Below are 20,796 nucleotides of genomic sequence, written 5' to 3' on the forward strand. Positions count from 1 at the left end.
TAATAACCCTCTTCCTCAGAGCCAAGTTTTTGGCTCTGATGAAGAGGATTTACCCTTGAATCACGTAAGCCATTTTTGGATCCTGGATGGCATCTCCTTGGTGTAAGACTACCCTGGGTTCCACTATCTACTGTGCGCCGAGATGGTGGCATAAACTATGTTTATAGTAAGTCACTGACCCAGAACCTTATATGTGTAGCAGATGTCCAATTACCTGATAAAAGGTTGTCCCAGAACAGTGCCCCCTCCTGGATAGTGGAGGAGAGACAGGGATGACAGGTCTGGAGCTTGCATTGTCAAGTAAATCCTAACAAGTTCCTTATAGACTAATAACTGGAAATGGTAAATTTTCTCATAAGATAAGCCTGCATAAGAGAACCATTTAATTTGGAGCTGTTATTTTTCATGACGTGACTGATATAATGTTTATGGCATGCACTCTCATTATCTAGATAGCAGAGCAGCAGATTCAGAAGAGAGACTGATGAACACCCTTTTGAGGGAAGACAGATATAATAAACTCATCCGTCCTGCTTATAACAATACACAGCTGGTCGTCATCCATCTCCAGTTGTCTCTGGCTCAGCTGATAAGTGTGGTAAGATGATTTTCAATTGTTAAAGAGCCACTTAAAATACATGTTGGTTTATGGAAAATCCTTTTTCACAGTATTCATGGATAAATGATAATTTAAAATATTCTGCATCCTAACAAAATGTAATCCCATACTTACAGCTGACAATTTTAATCCACAGAAAAAAGTCTCTTAGCTGGGCTTTGCTTGCCCCCAAGTCTCTCACTAGTTGTATGTATCACCAATGCAAAATCAGGTAAAAATAAATAAAAAGACTTAAAGCTGAACTCCAGGCACATTTATTTTAAATATATTCTTTAGTAGCTGCAAAGGATAAAAATCCACTTTGTTTTCACCAAATACCTTTACAAACCTAGTCATGATCTTGTATAAATAGCAGTGACACCATTACTGTACTGTACATAGCCTGTGCAGGGAGAAGAGCTGTAGGAGGGGCCTAGGGGGTCCACCTACTACAGGCTGCCTGCAGATAAGTACAGGAGGGGGTGGAGAAAAGACCAGTCATCCTGCATGAGAGAGCAGCACTGACCAGTCTTTATTGCAGGAAGCTCTTGAGGCAAAGTTTCACACTGGATTACTGCACAGATCTAGAATGAACAAAGTACACAAAGATTTAAGTAGGAATACAAACAGGTCTTGTATAAAAACAATATTTTCTTATAAGCTTTAATTGTCAAGTCTGTAGAAGGTGTATACCACCTTTAAGGAAACACGGGCAGTAATACTGCCAATGGGGGATATATCCCTCAATTTTAGAGACTAATATAGGAGTATGATAGAAAAATAGTCTTTTCCAGTGGTGATCAATATATGTGAATAAAATAAATGTAAAATTCAATAAATAAAGTCTTTTCAAGTGGTGATCAGGTGCAAAGTGCTTCATGCTCAATAAATAAAAGTTTGTGACTTTCGTGACGTAGATTCCTCTTTTCCTGTGGCTTGTGGTAGAAATAAATGACTTACCAGAATTGTTGGGTCCTATGTGCTGTATAGCACTAGGACCTACAGCGCTTGGAGGCGTTCAGGCCGCATTGGGGATCCCCTTTGTGGATGATCCTGGTGGGATACAGGTTAGGTTTCTCCCTACCCGATCTCGATCCTCAGGATATGGGGTTAAAAGAAAGGCTCCAGATAGTGTATAATCGTTTTAAAAGTTTATTCATCAAATATTCATAAAAATCGGAGGGAAGAAAGACTCAAACTCCAAGTTTGCAAGCAAAGAAACCGCTTACAAACACCTCCTAGCAGAGTGGCAAGCGGAGTGTTTCGGCTTGCGTTCCACGTGGTGCATAGCGTGCTGATGTGCGTTCCACAACCTTGACGCGTTTCGTCACTTCCTGTGATGTTTTCAAAAGGTAGGAAGGCACTGTGCACTGGCTAGTATTTATACAGAAGACACTGCTCATCACTCATCCCTACAATCCTACAATCATCCAATTAATCGTATGCAAATACGTTGTTATAGTAATGAGGACGCTATTTGAGCCAGATACTAGCAGTTGTTATTATTCATATTATATATCTATCGGTATATAATATGAATGATAACAACTGCTAGTATCTGGCTCAAATAGCGTCCTCATTACTATAACAATGTATTTTTATTGCTTTCTGTGCCCAGCTAGAAAGTATCAGCCTCTCTGTCTTGGAGACCATTCATTCTCCAATAGGGAAATCTGTTCCCCTTAAAACTACATTTCCATATTTTTGAAGAAATGTTGTCTTTCCATTGTGTCTCTGGAACAGGAAGTCAAGGGAACTTTCCCCAATGGAACATAGACAGCAATAAATAAGTAATCTGATAGTGGTTTTCCCCATTCCCTCTTCTATCCAAAACAATCTTGGTTTTAGATCTTGCATACTGCATACTTTAGGAGCACCTAAATCTCCATAGAATATTTTACCTTTGTTTGTTAACTAAAGATTTGATGTGGATAATTAAAGTGAACCTGTGCCCAAACTATGGCCATTAAAGTATTTGCATAATATTAACATGCAGTAAAAGAGCTTTTAGACAAGTACATCCCAAAATGAAAAAACTGTTTCTGTAACTTTTTAAAAAAAGTGTTATTTGGAGTTAGGCTTTAATTTGTTAGTCCAAATTAATGTTGGGTGAGCAGTTCGGACTTAGCATAAGTTTGGCAGGATGCACCTTGCATTCTAAGCCCTGGTTTGCTGAAGGACACAGTGAATAGCTGATTGTTAAGGAGCAGGCCAGGAAGCCAGCTGCTGTGTCCTTACCAACAGATGAGTCATCAGCTGTCAACGGGCTACCCCGCTGACTGCTAAATGAAAAAAAATAAAAAAAATGCGGCAAAACAAAAATGTTGAAAAAAAGTAGTGTGGTCCCCCAATCCATACCGGGCCCTTTGGGACCAGATAAGGGTCTGGTATGGATATTGGGGGGGACCCCATTCCAAAATGTAAAAAAAAAACCTCATAGGGTCCCCCCCAATATCTTTACCAGACCCTTATCTGGTCCCAAAAGGCCAGTATCGATTGGGGGGACCCCATGCCGTTTTTCTCAACATTTTTGTATTGCCGCATTTTTTTTCCTCTTAAAATCCACACCATACCCAAAGAGCATGGTATGGATTGGGGGGCAAACCATTTTTTAAAATATTTTTGCATTGCTGGCAATGACTTGCAGCCGGAAAAATCAATTTATATGTAATTTTCCTTCTTTATATATATGTCAGTTTTGCTACAGCAGGTTCTATACATGGTACAGATGCGCCACTTTACAGGCACACTAAGGGGACCCCCCCAGGCACTATATTTAAAGGAATTTTTAATTTTTATTTATTTATTTACATCAAGCATCATTAAAATCACTGCTCCTTTAAAAAAGTTCTTTTAAAAAAATAAATAAATAAATAAATTACATTGATACATGTCCCACAGGGTAGTACCCGGGGCCCCATACCCTTTTTAAGACCAATAACTTGCATATAAGCCTTCAAAATGGATTTTTAAAGTTTGGGTCCCATAGACTTTAATAGGGTTCGCAGCTCGGGTCCAAACGTTTTCATGTGCAGGAGTGCTGGTGCGAACCGAACCGGAGGGGCCCAACTCCAGTAAAATCTGTCTACGTTTACTAGTCCATTTATCCTCTCCTCAGGTTAAAAATTCAGCTTTGCAAGGGTGGCTTTGCAGCTCCTCCATAGATACAGTTGAGGAGTAGGTGTAGTCCTCCTAAAACAGAAAGTGTATTATTGGCCAGATCACTGGATAACAATAAAGGAAAAAAAAAGCCTGATAAAGTATAGAAAAGGAATGCAGCCACAAGATTTAAGGATTAACAAACTGCAACATATGACATTTTTGTTTATGGGCTTAGATACACGTGAATTTCTTCACAGTGTTTATAGATACAGAGATAAATGAGGGCTTATTTTTGTGATTTTACTGATTCTTTCGAAATAATTAAATGCTTTATTGTGCACAATCTAGGGACAGGTTAACTTCAAAGTAAGGGCAAATAATTCAGTATTCCAATGGTAACCAGTAAATGCTCTTCAAGTACCAGCAAAAGGGAAGAAGTCTAGAAAGCAGCAGAAGCTTTCCATTGGTATAGACTTCATTGGATCACACTGATCCAAGCGTAGTACCCATGATAAAAGAACTACTATAGGCAAAAGCAATGAAAGAGGTTGAAATGTAATTGAAATTATCACCCACTTATCTATGAATAGTTATTACTTACATCCTGAGACGGGCACTCTTTTACTAGTCCTACTAAGGTTTGAAAGTATGGCACCCTGAACTGTTGGGAGAGCACTGTATGAAGACTTTATGTCCTTGAACAGCATTGCCATTATGTTATTTAAATGGTTTTTATCTGGGAACAGACCTGAACTGATGTTATAATGCAATTGTGAGTTAACCTGGTTATGTTGGCTTCTAGTAAATGCTCCTCTCTGTGACAGATCATATCTGTTTGCTGCCATGTTTTCTGTTCTGCTGTTCTTTGTTGGCTGTCACTGATTGTTACATTCTTGGCTTCACAAGTGACAGAAATCATTTGGTAACTACATGAAGAATGCTTAAAATAGAGTTTCTGTGTCACTGAGACAAAACCCCTGCAGCTTTCTTATACAAAGTAACGGTTTCTGACATTTTCACCCAATTGGATGAAATTATCTGAAGGATGGGTTGAAGTGTATCGACTTTCTGAAAACTTACTTCTGTACGTCATTTTTATTCTCCTGTAATCATATACTCTCCAAAAATTACTAAATGCCCTTCATAATCTTGTATTCATTATGAGAGGATATTTCAGTTAAAAGAGAACTCTGCCTCCAGCAGGATAATGTTTTAAAGTAGAGCCAATACCTTTACCTCCATTGCTTGCAATAGAAGAAAAGGAATATGTATCCAAGTGCCATCCCTAAAACAGAAGTATGGCCAAAGCTTTTTTAGCAATACGTCTCTTCCGGGGCATAGGAGTGCACTTACTTAGGCTCTCTTGGGATCCAGAATTAGCTGACAGCGGGCTAAAGCCTTCATATCCTGTTCTGTTTGACACCTTTCATCTATAGGGACACAGACAGCTGGAAAAACTTAACACACATTATCATTCATTTATGGTTCTGTCTGAAACCTGCCAAATAGACAGGGAGGAGAGATCTCCCCAACAGGCACACAGACAATAAGAAGTCAACAGAGGTTCTGACCCAAAACTATAAAAAAAATTGTCTGTAGATGGTCTTTAAAGCTGTTTAGCTAAAAAAAAAAAAAATCCCTACAGCTTTATGCAAATCCCTCACCTGTAATGAAGGATGTCCCAGGTTGTGCAGGCAGCTGGATCCTGGATAATTCTCCATTGCGGGAATTTCGGTCCTCATCCTGTCTTTGAACTTCCGGCACTGCAATGGTTAACAGCTTCAGGTCTTTAGACAGAACAGCAGTAAAGATGGAGAGGTGTCCCCTCCTCCCTTCTCATCCATTGAGAAAACTTCATTCATTGATTGCTCTGCTTATAGCATTATCTGTGAATGGGTGTGATTCTGATCAGTCACAGGATTGTCTATAAACTGTGTAAGCAACAAAAGGACTTAGTGGAGGTGAAGAAATAAGGAGGCGTATTCCTGTTAACCACTTGCTCTCTGAAAGGTTTACCCCCCTTCATGACCAGTCCATTTTGTTTGCAATACGGCACTGCATTACTTTAACTGACAATTGCGTGGTCGTGCAATGCTGTACCCAAATAAAATGTATGTCCTTTTTTCCCACAAATGGAGCTTTCTTTTGGTGGTATTTAATCACCTCTGCTTTTCTTTATCTTTTGCATGATAAACAAAAAAGACTGAAAATTATAAAGAAAAAAAAACCAATATTTCTTAATTTCTGCTATAAAACATATCCAATAAAAAAAATGTAAAAAATCTATTTAGATGTATTTAAATCCTATTTAAATATTCATCAATTTAGGCCAATATATATATTCTGCTACATATTTTTGGTAAAAAAAATCCCCAATAAGTGTATATTGATTGGTTTGCACAAAAGTTATAGCGTCTACAAACTATGGAATAGATTTATGGAACTTTTATTTTTTTTTACTAGTAATGGTGGCATGGAAGGAGTTAACATCAGGGGCGATCAAAGGGTTAAATGCGTTCCTAGGGAGTGCTTGCTAACTGTGTGGGAGGTGGTTTTACTGTGGGAAGGCAGAGATCTGTGTTCCTGCTTTGTAGAAACACAGGATCACAGCATTTCCTTCTCACAGATCGGCGGTCTTGTTTACAAACGTAGATCGCCAGTCTGCCTGTCTCCCGAATGATCAGCGTGTCACGGTGGACATAGCATCCGCAGGACCTGTTGATTGGCTCCTGCTGTGTTCAATCACAGCGGGAGTGGGGTCGCTAGCGGCGTGCGTGCGTTCCCCAGACCCAGAAGTGCAGGATCACGTACAGGTATGTGATCCTGCTTAGGGGAGCCGCCTTGCCGATATATATATATATATATACTGTATATATATATATATATATATATATATATATATATACACAGTAAAAGGTCGGCAAGCAGTTTAACCATGTTTACTGCAGCTCTGCCTGAAGACCTAAAGTTTTTAATCATTGCAATGCCAGAGATTCAGAACAGAAAGAGGACAGGCATCCCCAGGATCCAGCTGCCTGCACAATGTGGGATACACTGCATTACAGGTAAATGATGCGACTAAAGCTGGTAAAAGGTAAAAAAAAAAAAAAGTCTCCTATTGGTATAACAATTAGTGTTGTCAAAAGTTATACAGATACATAATCTGCACAATCTGCAAACTTTCCATAGGAGGACTATGAATCCATTTATTGATTGGGGCGGCACAGTGGTGTCATTAGCACTTTTGCCAGCAGCAAAAGGGTCGTTGGTTCGAATCCCAACCACGACACTAGCTGCCTGGAGTTTGCATGTTCTCCCTGTGCCTGTATTGGTTTCCTCTGGGTCCTCCGCTTTCCTCCCACCCTCCAAAGACATGCTGCTAGGTTAATTGGATCCCATCTAAATTGGCCCTAGTATGTGTATGAATGTGAGTTAGGGACCTTAGATTGTAAGCTCCTTGAGGGTAGCGACTGATGTGAATGTACAATATATATGTAAATCGTTGCGTAAAATGACAGCGCTATATAAGTACCTGGAATAAAAAAGTAAATCCTTGATTACTGCACTGCTCTCAAACACAGATTACAGTATAGTGACTCCATTACAGGATACATGCATTAGGTTATCATTGCATCATTGTTACTTCTGTAACGATATCCACTGATTTATGTTCCCACTAATAAGAGAGCAGAGAGAGAACACTGTTAGTATAATGTAGAGATTTACAAGGTAGTCGGGGGAAATGTGCACTTCATAAAAACGGTGACGTGCTTTCAAATGTAATTATGAGGTCTATTTGATTCTGTGTGCATTACAGTCATTATTGAATTAAAGCACACAATGTTCTCTGGTTCTGCTCCGGCTACATGCAGCAGTGTAACGCTAAATCAGAATATTTTTGTACTACTGGTTTCTGTATAAGTGATATGGATACCATACCCAAATGTTATAGACCTTTCAGGAGAGTAGAAAATTATATTTAAAAAATTGTGTTTCGGAACTTTTGTGATAGCAAGTTAAAATTATGATTTTGATCCTTTAAAAAAATTAAAAATATATTCTGGCAAATGTGAGGAAATTAGAAATTTACGAAAAACAAGCACAATAATGGTATTATAAGGGGTTGATTTAATGTTCACTTTGCATGGGTATTTTCCCTTAGCTAGGTAATTGAGGTAAAGCTCTACTGACTACATCCAAATCACGGGAAAGCAAAAGACTTGATTGGAAAATTAAAAATTGAATTTTTACCACGTTCACTAAGCTAAGGGAACATTTTCTTGCACAGTGAACAGCCTGGTTGCCTCTAGTAAATCAACCTTTAAATGTGCTGGTGAAGATGTATCAAGCAACAGAATGAGGTGTCAATCTATCATGAATCCAGCTACCCCTTATTTATCATGATTGTGCCTGTAATTCTGGCCATATCTTGTAAATTTGTAACAGAATATCCAAATTGTAAGTCCCTGCCAGGCTGACACCTTTAGCTGGCAGAATACCTAAAGAGTCCTTGCATCACATTGGATGCAGATGCTGGTAGGTCAGCAATTTTTGAATGGGCTTCTTCAACAAAAGTGAATTGAACAAATTACTTTTGTCAAATGGGGTGCTACACTGCTTGAGTTTGGCTTAAATTTGAGCTGTTGTAAGGCCAGCTGCATTACGTGTTACTAAACCCAGGAGCCTGCATTCACTATATCTGGACTCCCACAGTACACAGAACATGGAAATACAAATGTTTTAGTAAATTCTGCTAAATACCTTTTCTCATCAGAAGTATATAGCAGTCTTGTGTCTTTTATTAGTGTCGGGTAAAGCCTGTAAGAGGAGTTTTCATTTTCCCCTAATGTCTTATGAGGCTACAGGACCCCTGACCCTCTGTCTGGATAGTGCTGATTGGCTCTATGCTGATCACATGCACTCTCCCAAGAAAAAACAAACTCTCTAGAAAAACACACCAAACTGAGCATGTGCAGAGTGTCCCCTAGCTGCTGTTCTATCAGGAGATGGTCTGGGGACTGTGGAAGAAGGGGGGGGGGGGATCAGAGAAGACAGGATTGGCCTTTATACTCAATGCGAAGGATTAACCCCTTCGGTTTCACAGTGAGTATAACAAGCATGCTTTACTGCATATACAGACTGATTTTACTGTTGTGGGTTTAGTAACATATTAAAGCCTCATTCACATGGGGGTACCTAACCATATGCCTGTACCTAACTGCACACCTATGCAAAGGACTGTCTTTGCCTGCACAGGATGCACAGGCACTCCTATTCATGTCTGTTGGGATGAATAGGCTGCATGGACACAGCTGCTGGTCCCAGGCTGACAGCTGTGAGGACATGCTCCTGCCAAACTGTCAAATAGGGAGCAGCAGCTGTGTCTGTGCAGCCACTTGTGTACCAACAGACATGAATAGGACTGCATGCACACAGATGCATGGAACACCTATGCATTTCACATGGGCAAAGACAGCCCTTTGCACCGGTGCAGGTAGGTACACCTATGTGAATGAGGCCTATAAGGACAATGTTTTATATTGGAACCACACACGGAACATTAGCACAGTCAGAGGTATGTGGAGCTCTAGCTCACTGTAAAAGCCTGTGTACATCTAGACTACATTCAAGCATGAGAGGTGTGGGGAGTTTTTGTTGCATTTTAGGTATGTTTTTGATGCATTAGCAGTCATTCCTATTAACAATGCTTTTTGTTCAAATCCATCCCAGAGATGCAGAAAGCAGCAACACACTAAACCACTAAGAGGTGTGATGACACCATTAATCAGCCCCAACCCATGAATGTTACTTCCTCAATATTATGAGGACAGCTATACACTAATGGCGTTTTAAAACTGGAAATGAGTAGGGTCCTACTTGCCCCTATGGTTATTAGTAATTATGGCTATGCTTTTTACAGCTGACTATTGTGCACTTAATACAAATCAATTTTTAGTGTACATTTCTAAATTTTTTTGCTCTATTGAAGGCGATTTACTAAAGGATTGTAGGCAGTAAAGTGAACTTTTACTGTGCAAGAGAATTTTCACATAGCCAGTGAATGTAGTAAAGTTCAGCTGATATCAGTCATCCAATTTTGTGCAAGCAGAAATCCTGTGGCCCCATTAACTTGAATATGCAAGCAGTATTGCTTCTGTACGCAATGGGAGGATAATTTTAGCCTGTGACATGCGAACCCCCCCTTGCTGAATTTGCAGCCTAATGGGGGAGTAGTTTGGGGGCCGTAAAAATGCACCTCAACTGTCTATTTTTACTGCCCCCCAACTGCAAGTGTAAACAAAGCCTTAGGCCCCTTTCACACTGTCCGTTCCGTCGGCGGACTCCGTTTTTCTCAGCGGGGGATCGATCCGCCAATCCCCCGCTGAGCAGGCAGATGGCAGCTCGGTCTCTGCTCTGTGTGCAGAGACGGAGCTGTCAGGTCCCCGTTGTCCTCTATGGGGGAATCGGATGAGATCTCATCTGATCCCAATCCGGGGAAAATAGGGTTTCCATCCGTCCCGATTTGACGGACAGGATCGGATCGGATGGCAGCGGGTGTCAGCGGAGATGTCTCCGCTGACATCCACTGCCCCATAGGGATGCATGGGGCATCCGTTCAGATCCGCCTAAAAAACTGACAGGCGGATCTGAACGGTCCGCATGTGTGAAAGGGGACTTAGTAGTAAAACTACCCCACTGTTCTGGTAATCATATAAATTACTGATTAACAAACATACAAGATGCAGCTTTTAATACCTGATGATGTATTTAGTTTGTGTATCTGCTTTGTTGTAGAATGAACGGGAACAAATTATGACAACTAATGTGTGGCTCAATCAGGCAAGTACAATTGATTTTCACATCGCACAGTATTTATATTTAGTTTATAAAAATTCATTCATCGGTTAACTCGATTTTAAAAACTTGCTTAACTGTTCTGCTTCTCGTAAATTGTGCCTATTTAAAGACAAAGGGAGATTTTTATTTTATTGTAAATACATCTAAATTAAAAGCACTTCTGACAGGTAAACTTCAAATGTGGCCATGCATGAAGAAACATAACATTTAATTCTTATTTTTGAACATAGGAAAGAAATATGTATAAAAACACAACATTCCTATGTAACATGTTTCAAATGTAAAAAGAGAAACTGATTGTGTCCAGAAAGTCCATGAGGAACATGGCTTGTTTGCGCTATTAATAGGGGCGTTAAGAAACAAAACTAAAAATTTAATGAAATGATTTCATTTTTTTTTTTTAAGAATAATGAATAGATTATTTTTCACACTGCTCAATACTCTTTAATCTCCATTTAAAAGTAAAATGCATTCTGTATTACATCTGAAGGAGTGGGTGGACTACCGACTGACCTGGAACCCAGCAGAATACGATGGCATAAGGAAACTTCGTATCCCATCACGAAAGATTTGGCTACCTGACCTCGTACTCTATAATAAGTAATTAATTTATTTTCTTTACTCATTTTATAAATGTGTCCAGTATGTATGATGATAAAGACCAATCTGCAATATGGTGTTTCTCCAAATGTTGGGACACGTTTCACTTAGAAACTAATGACAATCTTTAACACTACAGAATCTTACAGGTCACACCTTACACACTACAGAAGACACTAAAGTAACCAAGACCTTTGTTTTGATTTTTTAATTTTTTGTAGTAGAAGTTTATTAGGAAGTTTTTAGGTAGTGGGGTATAGTTTCTGGGAGAGAGATCTTACCTGCATGGTGGGCATTTGGGAAGGTCTACTGAGGTTATCTGTAAAAAAAGCTTCTAAACCAAAACGCTCATAAATTCCGCTAAACACGGCATTTAAAATGCTGACTACAAAGTAGTTTTTTTTTAGATTACAAGATTTCCAAGCAGGGAAGGCAGGCCATCGACAGGATACAACAAATCAAATAGAATCACTTTAAGGCTGGATACACACTATACAACTTTTGTTGTTTGATTTCCTTTAGATTTGCCTTCAACTATGTAGTGCAAGGGCCTCCATTATTGCATACAAATTGAAAGTGTTTAGGTGTGACCTCATAGTATATTGTTTTGGTAAATCTAAAGGAAAAAAATCTAAAGAAAATTGTATGGTGTGTATCCAGCTTAAGGGAAGGGAATGTTTCATAACTGTGGAGCAAGAATATATTTTGGGTGGGCATGAGAAATAGATAATGACTCATCACATTTCACAAATGCAACTTTCCAAACTGTAGCCTCTTAACTGGACAGTGATAAGCCAGAGAGAAGCTGAGCTATTAGGATGTTTGTACTACGTGTAGCAGTTTATTTTTTCAAGATCAGATTAAAGCAGTATTAAATGTTGCTAAATTTACGCAACAGTTTATCAATCCTTAAATGTGGTGGTTGCATTCATTTTTTTTTTAGGCTTTTTAAACTTTAATTTTATATGGTGATCCAGCCAATAACACATTTCCTGTCTTAAGGTGTCCCCATTCTGGATAGAGGGGCAATGGAAACACTATTTGGGCATTAGCATTGTCAGTCTGGGGAGAGGGTAGTTTATGATGTGCAAGCAGATTTAGATGGACTTAACTAACAAAGTGAAGCCAAACTCCAGTTAACACTTTTTGTATTTCAATCCTTTAACCTCCCTGGCGGTAACCCCGAGCGTGACTCGGGGTTGATTTTTCATACCAGGATCGGTAACCCCGAGTCACGCTCGGGGTGGATGTGCAGAGAGCGCAGCGGTGTTCTCTTATCTTCTCCTGGCGATCCAGCGATGATCTCTCATTGCTGTGACCGCCAGCCGAGATCCCCGCCGCTCTCCGTCGGTCTCCGTCGGTGTGATCACTTCCTAGTTCCGTTCCCTGCAGCAGCAATGCTGCATGGGAGCGGAACTAGGGAGGGAAATTCAAGGGAGGGAAATTCAAAAAAAAAAAAAAAAAAGTTGCACAAAACACAAACACATTACACATTTTATATTATATATATTATATGCATATATATATGCATATATATATATGCATATATATATATATATATATATATATATATATATATATATATATATATATATGCATATATATATATATGCATATATGTATATATATATATGTATATATGTGTATATATATATATGCTCACACACACATATATATATATATATATATATAAATACCTATATACACATATATATATATATATATATATATATATATAAAATTATATTATTGATTCGATCATAATTCATGCGTTATATATATATTATATATATATATATATATACACACATATATTTATATAATATATAACCCATGAATTATAATCTAATCAATAATATAATTTTATTATATATATTATATATTATATAATAAAATTATATTATTGATTCGATTATAATTCATGCGTTTGTGTTTCAAATTTATCACATCTGGGATGTCTACTAGAGTCTTGTTTTGGTCAGATTTAAGTCAGTAATTACTAAGAATTGTAGGCCTATAATACATAACGCCAAATTTCCATGAAAAGAATTGTACCGCTTTTAGTATGTAATTCACGACAGAATCATACCGCCAGGGAGGTTAAAGCAGTTGTTTTTTTTGGACCTACAAGGTAAAGGCATAATGTGCTAGCATGCATCGCATATTAGCAAATTATGTGAAACTTACCTGAAAACAAAATCCTCCAGTGATGTGATGTAATCGCTGGAGGCAGTGCAATCTTCTCCCAGTCTTAATTTATGGTCTGCGTGCTTCAGCTGTGTGACAGACCAGAGCTGTCCTGCTGTTCCTTCAGATACCTGTGCCGTGATTGATGGCTCTCAGTGCATGCGCAGGAGTGACGTCATCATGGCACAGGTATCTGAAGGAACAGAATGAGTGGCCGTTCCTTTAGAGCGCATACGCTGCTGACATCATTGGCTGCATGCAATGTAAATATCTGCTAAACAGTACATGTTTAGGAGATATTTACAGTGCCTATAGGAAAGCCTTATTATGGCTTACCTATAGATACAAATTATTGCATAGAGTTGACTTCCTCTTTAAGGTTTCAAGTAACAAACAGGCTCACTTAGCAATTGAAAAATAACAAAATAACAGAGTAGGCACTTGGAATATGAGTACGGTCAAGACACATAATATCAATATGAAAAAATCTTGAGTCGAATCCCTCTGGGGGTGCACACCCCAGGATCGAGAGGCAGTTTAGCATGAAAATTACATATAGGGTCAAGTAATAGTGAATTAAAGGTATAAAGATGTTTCCACAGTCAACAGTGTAAATATACCAAGTGACCACAAGAAAATGTAAGTACAGATAATAGGAGAATAGATGACAATTTATCATTGCTCATTATCCAGTTCAGTTTATGCTTGGCACATTTAAAGGATATTGTCGGTGGATTCCAACATTTAGCTATGGCAATCCTGGCTGCCAAAATCATGTAGGTTATCAATTTTTATTTATATTTAGATAATTCTACATCACATTTTCAGAACAGGGCTATTTCAGGAGTCCTGGAGACATTAACTTCACCTAACAAATTTGAAACAGTCACAAAAACAGTTTCTTTTTACTTTTGGGATAATGGTTTTACATAAATAATTAAAAAAGTTGATCATTATAAGCACCCCTGTCAATGGTAAATGGTTTGTCTCTAAGGAAGTTGAAAAATAGCAGAGTTACTGGCTGGATTTACTAGGTGAAAAGGAGAAAAAAAGAAAAAAAAAATCAACACTGTTGCAGTCACTATATATATGATATGATAAGCTGCAATATAATACAATTTTTGTTTCTGGGTTTATTACTACTTTAAATTTAAGAATGTCTCACTGGTTTGAAAAAAATTGAATTTGCCTCCTTGTTTTTTTAAAAAAAACATCTTTTAAACAAACTAGTAAACACAGAGAGGGAAATCAGTGCAACCATTATTAATGAATTATATATATCATATTTGTAATAATAATACTTCAGTGTATTATCAGTGTTATTATTTGTGGTCTGGCTCTCATATATATGAATATTTCATTATGTAATAATCCATGCTCATCAGAGATTTGCCTGTTTTGTGTTTATCATTTTCTCTGATGTGTGTTATTCATTTTTGTCAGTGCTGACGGTACATATGAAGTCTCCCTGTTCACCAATGCAATCGTACAAAACAATGGCAGCATCTATTGGCTGCCTCCTGCCATTTACAAGAGTGCATGCAAGATAGAAGTCAAACATTTCCCATTCGACCAACAGAACTGCACTTTGAAATTCCGTTCGTGGACTTATGATTACACAGAGATTGACCTCGTTCTTAGTACAGACTCGGCCAGTATGGATGACTTTACTCCAAGTGGTGAATGGGATATTATAAAATTGCCAGGAAGGAGAACAGTCAACCCACTTGATCCAAAATATGTTGATGTAACCTATGATTTCATCATCAAAAGAAAGCCTCTCTTCTATACCATCAACTTGATCATACCTTGCATTCTTATTACTTCATTGGCAATACTTGTGTTTTATCTTCCATCAGACTGCGGACAGAAGATGACCTTGTGTATTTCGGTGTTACTAGCCCTGACTGTATTTTTGCTTTTAATTTCTAAGATTGTTCCACCAACTTCCCTTGATGTCCCGCTTATTGGAAAGTACCTGATGTTCACCATGGTTCTGGTGACATTTTCTATTGTCACTAGTGTCTGCGTCCTTAATGTCCACCATAGGTCTCCTAGTACACACACAATGCCGATTTGGGTAAAAAATTGTTTTCTGGAAAAACTCCCAGCATGCCTTTTCATGAAACGTCCAGAAAATAACACATGTAATCAGAAACTCCGCGGTTACCAGAGGAATACCCAGCTTGAGTCATGTAGAAACTCTGGCTACTTTGTAAATGCTGCTACTGCAAAGACATGTGATCAGAGACTTAATGATCAACCTTCTAATGAACAACATAGAAACCAAGATATCAGAAACAGGCACTCAAAAAAGTTCTCTCCACAAGTTCAAGAAGCAATGGAGGGTGTAAGCTTCATAGCCGATCATATGAAGAGTGATGATGAAGACCAAAGTGTAAGTGCCGTGTTCATGTGTGTGAAGCCATTTTCGCATTTGTATAGTATGCTTGTGTTGTTGTAGCAAAGGACAGGAGTTGATCTATGGCAGCCCTCAAAAATGCCAGGATAGGCTACTGACCAGATTAAAGTGAACTTGTCAACCATTTTAAATTTTGAAAAGTAAATATTCTGCGCAATAGAAGGTTCCACAAGTACCCTAAACAGAAATATTTTGTGGTAGAAGGTACCACATCCAGAATGCTAACATCATATACTAACCAAAAGGAAATAGAGATTTTTAAGGCATCACACAGAGAGGTTCATATTTCTTTAAAAACATTCATCATTTATTTAAATACCCATTAAAATAAATTACTTTTGACAAAACACAAAAACCCATAAGAACAAAGGGTCTTGATGTGGTTTTACATCAGCTTTTTCACTTTATGGTTTATATGGAGTGAAAAAGCTGATTTAAAACCACAATAACAAGACCACAAGTACTTATGGGTTTTTGTTCTTTGTTCAAAGTAAACCATGGAGTGAAAAGACTCATGTAAAAACCACAAAAATAAGACTCCGCATTCTTACAGGATTTTGTGATTTGTCCGGGGTAAAATATATTATTGGCTATTTAAAAAAATTATGAATATTTTTAAAGAAATTAGAATCTCTCTATGTGGTGTCTTAAAAATTCATGTTTCCCCTTGATAAGTATATGATGATATGTTCCAAAAGTAGTGTGCTGTTAGGTTTATTGATCAGAAAACCCTCTCATGTACACCTCAGATTTAGTTTCTCATGGTTACTAGAATCCTGACTTCCCTGACATCTAGGTTAAAGTGATACTAAACTCTGCTTTAAAAAAACAAAATCTATTCTAGTATGCTTTCTTAAAGCATATGTAAACTCTTACCTTGTAAAGCAACCCATTTGATTTAATATAGATATGTAAAGGAAGAGCATTTGTGTGTATATGTAGCACAGTATACGTATACGTACTGTATATGTAGCACAGACCCGAGACTGGTCTGGCTGTTTCCTTTGGTTGATAGGCACACGGCAGCCAGACACTCGGTAGTTCACAGTCACTTGAGTGAGAGAACAGGCTGTACATGTCTTTTTACAGTTTATTTGCCTACAAAAACTGGGATAGGGTGAGGGTGAGCTTTGGAATACTGCAATAAACGACAAAAAAACTGTAGTGGAGGACACTAAATCTGAACTACTCAGGCACACCCTTTAAAGTGAAAGAAAACTGGTACTAAACAGGGACTCCCCAATAGGAGTATAGTCCTGGATCTTCTGAGAAAAAGCTCTCCCAAATGCAGCAAAAGAAAGTCTCCAGTTTTTGTACCTAAATTGCCTGTGTCCTGGATCCTTAGCTGAGCTTTCTGCAAATATTCAGGAGGCTAGGCCAGAGGTCCCCCAACCAAAGCAAAAGCTGGGACCCCAAAGAAGGATTCTAGCAGCTGCAGGTAGTCTGCCAGGGATGCCACAGCCCTCAGGCTGGGTCTTTCTCCCCCAGGAACAAGAGGCCTCTCTTCTGGGTCCCAGACAATTTATACCCCTCTCAGCCCCCTGCTGGTCACTCTCTCCCAAGACTAGGAATTGGCTGAAAAGCCATTCATATGCAGACCTGGGTCTAATTTTATAAGTGATCACAACCTTGTTTCTCAGCTGCATAAGGAGCTTAGAGAGGTGTGGGTGGAGACTGCAGCGGGAGGGAGGAGCATGTCAGCAAGAGGGAGAGAAAGAGCATTACACCGATCTTCCCAGTGAAGGGCTGTGTAGGGGACATGTAAGCACAAGTATGATCATTGGAGGACAGGCAGACTGTGCTCCCAGCGCAGCCAGAAGGATGTGCTTCTATGCTTGGCATGACCAATTTAAAATAGGAAAGAAGGGGGACTGGCATGGTCACCAGGTATTTCACACAAGGTAAGTAATACAAAGACAACAGGGTACTTTTTAATGCAAGTGCATGGTACCACAGACTCATATCAGGAATATGAAACGTTGGGGTATCATGATCTTTAAAATAGAAGTAACTTTTTTGACCATAATTCTCTTCTGGGTCACAGGGGTGCACTTTCTTTTGCTCTTCTGTGACCCAGAAACAGCCAAAAGCAGGCTAAAGCCCACTGTTGGCCGTCATCACAGAGCTGTTCCAGACTATGGAAGGATCCTGACCATACTGTTGGACTCACCTAGCTGCACCCGTCCCCCTTCAGCCCGGCGCTCTAGTTAGTGCTAGAGGTGGGACACTTACTGCTCTCCACCTCAAGACTTTCTGTTAGAGCAGAGGTCTTTAAACTTTCTAAACAAAGGGCCAGTTTGCTGTCCTTCAAACTCTAGGGGGGCTGGACTGTAGCCAGTGGGAAAAGAAAATGTTCTGGCATCAGTGGGAATAAACAATGCCCCATCATTGGTATTTGGGAAGTAATAATGCCCCATCATTGGTATCAATGGGAGGAATAGTGCCCCATTGTTGGTATCAGTGGGATAAATAGTGCCCCATCATTGTCAGTGGGAGGAATAGTGCCCCATTGTCAGTATCAGTGGCAAACACTGTTGTTGACATAATGTACAAATCACAAAACAGTCCAGTGCACTACAAGTCTCAACTTTCAGTGTCCAAAATCCAATGCATCAACAAGGTATAGGATTAATGGCTTGGGTTCACACTGAGAAGAATCCTGCAGCTACCAGTAGAGATCCAAGAAGATCTAGTGCAGCTCAAAGACAATAGAACAGTAGTGCAAGATCATTAGCATAGTAGTATGAATTTATTAAATAAAACAAAATAGTATACTCACATTGAAAATTCTTGACATTCGGCATGGAAAACAGTAGATCCGCCAAGGGCAAGATCCCATCATGCTGTACTAAGCATCAGTTAGTCCTGCTTACCTGCTGGCTGTCAGATCTGAGCTCCCTTCCATGCCGGTGGGTAAGCGGGTCTAACTAATGCTTACTACAGCCTGATGGAATCTCTCCTCTTGTGGATCTACTGTTTTCCATGTCAATAATGTTTAATGTGAGTATACTATTTTGTTTTATTTAAAAAATGCATACTACTAAGCTAATGAAGATCCCACGCTGCTGTTCTATTGTCTTTGAGCTGCACTGTTACTGACAGTGGGGGAAATAATGCCCCAAGGGTGAGGTAAAAGCAAGCAAAGGGCGGCAGTTTGGAGACCACTGTGTGAGTGTGGCTGTATTCATTCTCCATGGTGCTACTGCATATAGGAACGTAGTCATCCTTTCTTGCTCAGTATAGATAGGTTATGGACTCTTGGATTTGTAGTGTACATGGAGCAATACACATGACAGCAATTAAAATGCACTGTTTTAAAAAAAATAAAAATAAAAGTGAGGGGGGTAAAGACAGGTTTCAGAGCTAGCAGAAGATGTTACAAGGAGGCCCAAAAAACACAGTAAGAAACAATTTCATGAAAAATAGATTGCAGGGTCATTAAGCAGTGGATGTGAATGAATTATTTTTGGAAATAAGGATATCATTTAGTGTCACTTCAATGGCAGTTGTGGGCAGGACTTACTTCTGAAGTCAGAAACTTATAATAAAGTGGTTGTAAAGGCAGCAGTACAGTAAGGTAAAAAAACCTTCTACACGCAGCTTCCCCAGCAGTCCCCCTGAATACATACCTGAGCCGGATTTCAATCCAGCGATGTTCTTGAGAGTCAAGGCTTTCTCTGCTCCCACTCCTCATTGGCTCAGATGCAGCAGTAGGAGCAATAGCAAAGTAGTCCCAAGATCACTACACTGCACTCTTTAAATGCGAAGTATGCCTTTTTTTTTTTTTTTTAAAGAATCATACTTACCTAGCTGGATGCATTCCGATGCTGCATCCATCCCCCGCCGGCTCTAACACTGGAAACCAAGTGATCAAACACCACCGATCACTCGGTTCTCACAGCTCCTTGAGCAGAGAGCTGACTGTTGGTCACTGCTCTCTGCTCTGACCCCCCCCCCCCACTCACTGGAGCGCTGGACTGTGGAGGGGGCGGGAGCAGCCGACTCAGACTCTCAGTGTTGGTGCCCTCCAGGCATGTGTACTTCTCCTTTAATATATCATGCTCTAAATTCGCTACCTGTGAGTTCATAGCAAGCATTACTTACTGTTTCCTGAACCCATGCAAGCTCTTCTGCTTTTAGGCACTTAGCGATGACATCTCATAACAGAGACTTGTTTCTCTTTGTGGTTATTGGGGATACCATTAACATTGAACTGATGGATACAGGCAGCACAGTAATTACACCTTAAATACCTTTTTCACTTTAACCACTTCTCCTCTAGAGTAACTTTTTCAATTTTCATGCACATGGTAAAATCTGCATTTTTGGCTTTAAAATTACGTAAAACTCCCAGCACAATTTAAACTGTATACTGTATATTCTGAAAACAGAGGCCCTGTAGAATAAAAAGATGGTAGTTGCAATTTTTTTTCACAATATTTGCGTAACTGTTTATCAAAATTATTTTTCTTTCAGAAAAAAACATTTTATAAATTTGATTGCACACAAACACAATTTAATCCCCATTTTTCTGTTTTAAATAAAAGATAAAGAAGAATAGAGTAATAGATAACAAATATGTCATGCCTCAAAACTCTGTGCGCTTGGTGAAAAATGATGGCACTCCAAATTAGTAATAGGTGAAGCTTTGGAGCTCATTTACATGGGCAGAAAAAACACTATATTTGGATGCTTAAAAGGTAACTCCACTTTCGTGGGGGAATAAAATCATCAAATAAAGAAAAAACAATATAGCGTATTTCCTTTCCAATCTGCAGCTGTTGTAATATTCTGAAAACGCAATGAAATATGGCTACCTGGAGTTGTTCTGTACACAGAATGTGCACTGACCACACCCCAAAAACATAATTTCCTACTTGTGTGATTGGCTCACCAATTTTCCCAGAAGTCTGCCTAAGATACAAGTCAGATTTCTGGCATCCCCTGCAACAAAAATCTAATTTTTGGTGGGATACTCCCAATAAGAATACGTCTAAAGGGATGCAGGCCCAGTAGCTTTCTTCATTAG

The 20,796-nt window shown here is 39.0% G+C and overlaps 1 protein-coding gene across 2 annotated transcripts in view; it reads left to right on the plus strand.

Annotated features, from left to right (window-relative positions):
• Nucleotides 1-20,796, plus strand: part of CHRNB4 (cholinergic receptor nicotinic beta 4 subunit) — a 55,398-nt gene that overhangs the window by 18,098 nt on the left and 16,504 nt on the right. The window contains exons 2-5 of one of the 2 annotated variants that reach the window (XM_082256592.1): nt 453-598; nt 10,496-10,540; nt 11,049-11,158; nt 14,789-15,754. In XM_082256592.1, the coding sequence (XP_082112718.1) occupies nt 453-598; nt 10,496-10,540; nt 11,049-11,158; nt 14,789-15,754 (1,267 nt within the window). The remainder of the gene's footprint in view (nt 1-452; nt 599-10,495; nt 10,541-11,048; nt 11,159-14,788; nt 15,755-20,796) is intronic. The other variant, XM_082256593.1, reaches the window with a different exon arrangement.

This window comes from Pelophylax lessonae (genome assembly GCF_965119305.1).
Source record: "Pelophylax lessonae genome assembly, chromosome: 4".
Taxonomy (NCBI): Eukaryota; Metazoa; Chordata; class Amphibia; order Anura; family Ranidae; genus Pelophylax; species Pelophylax lessonae.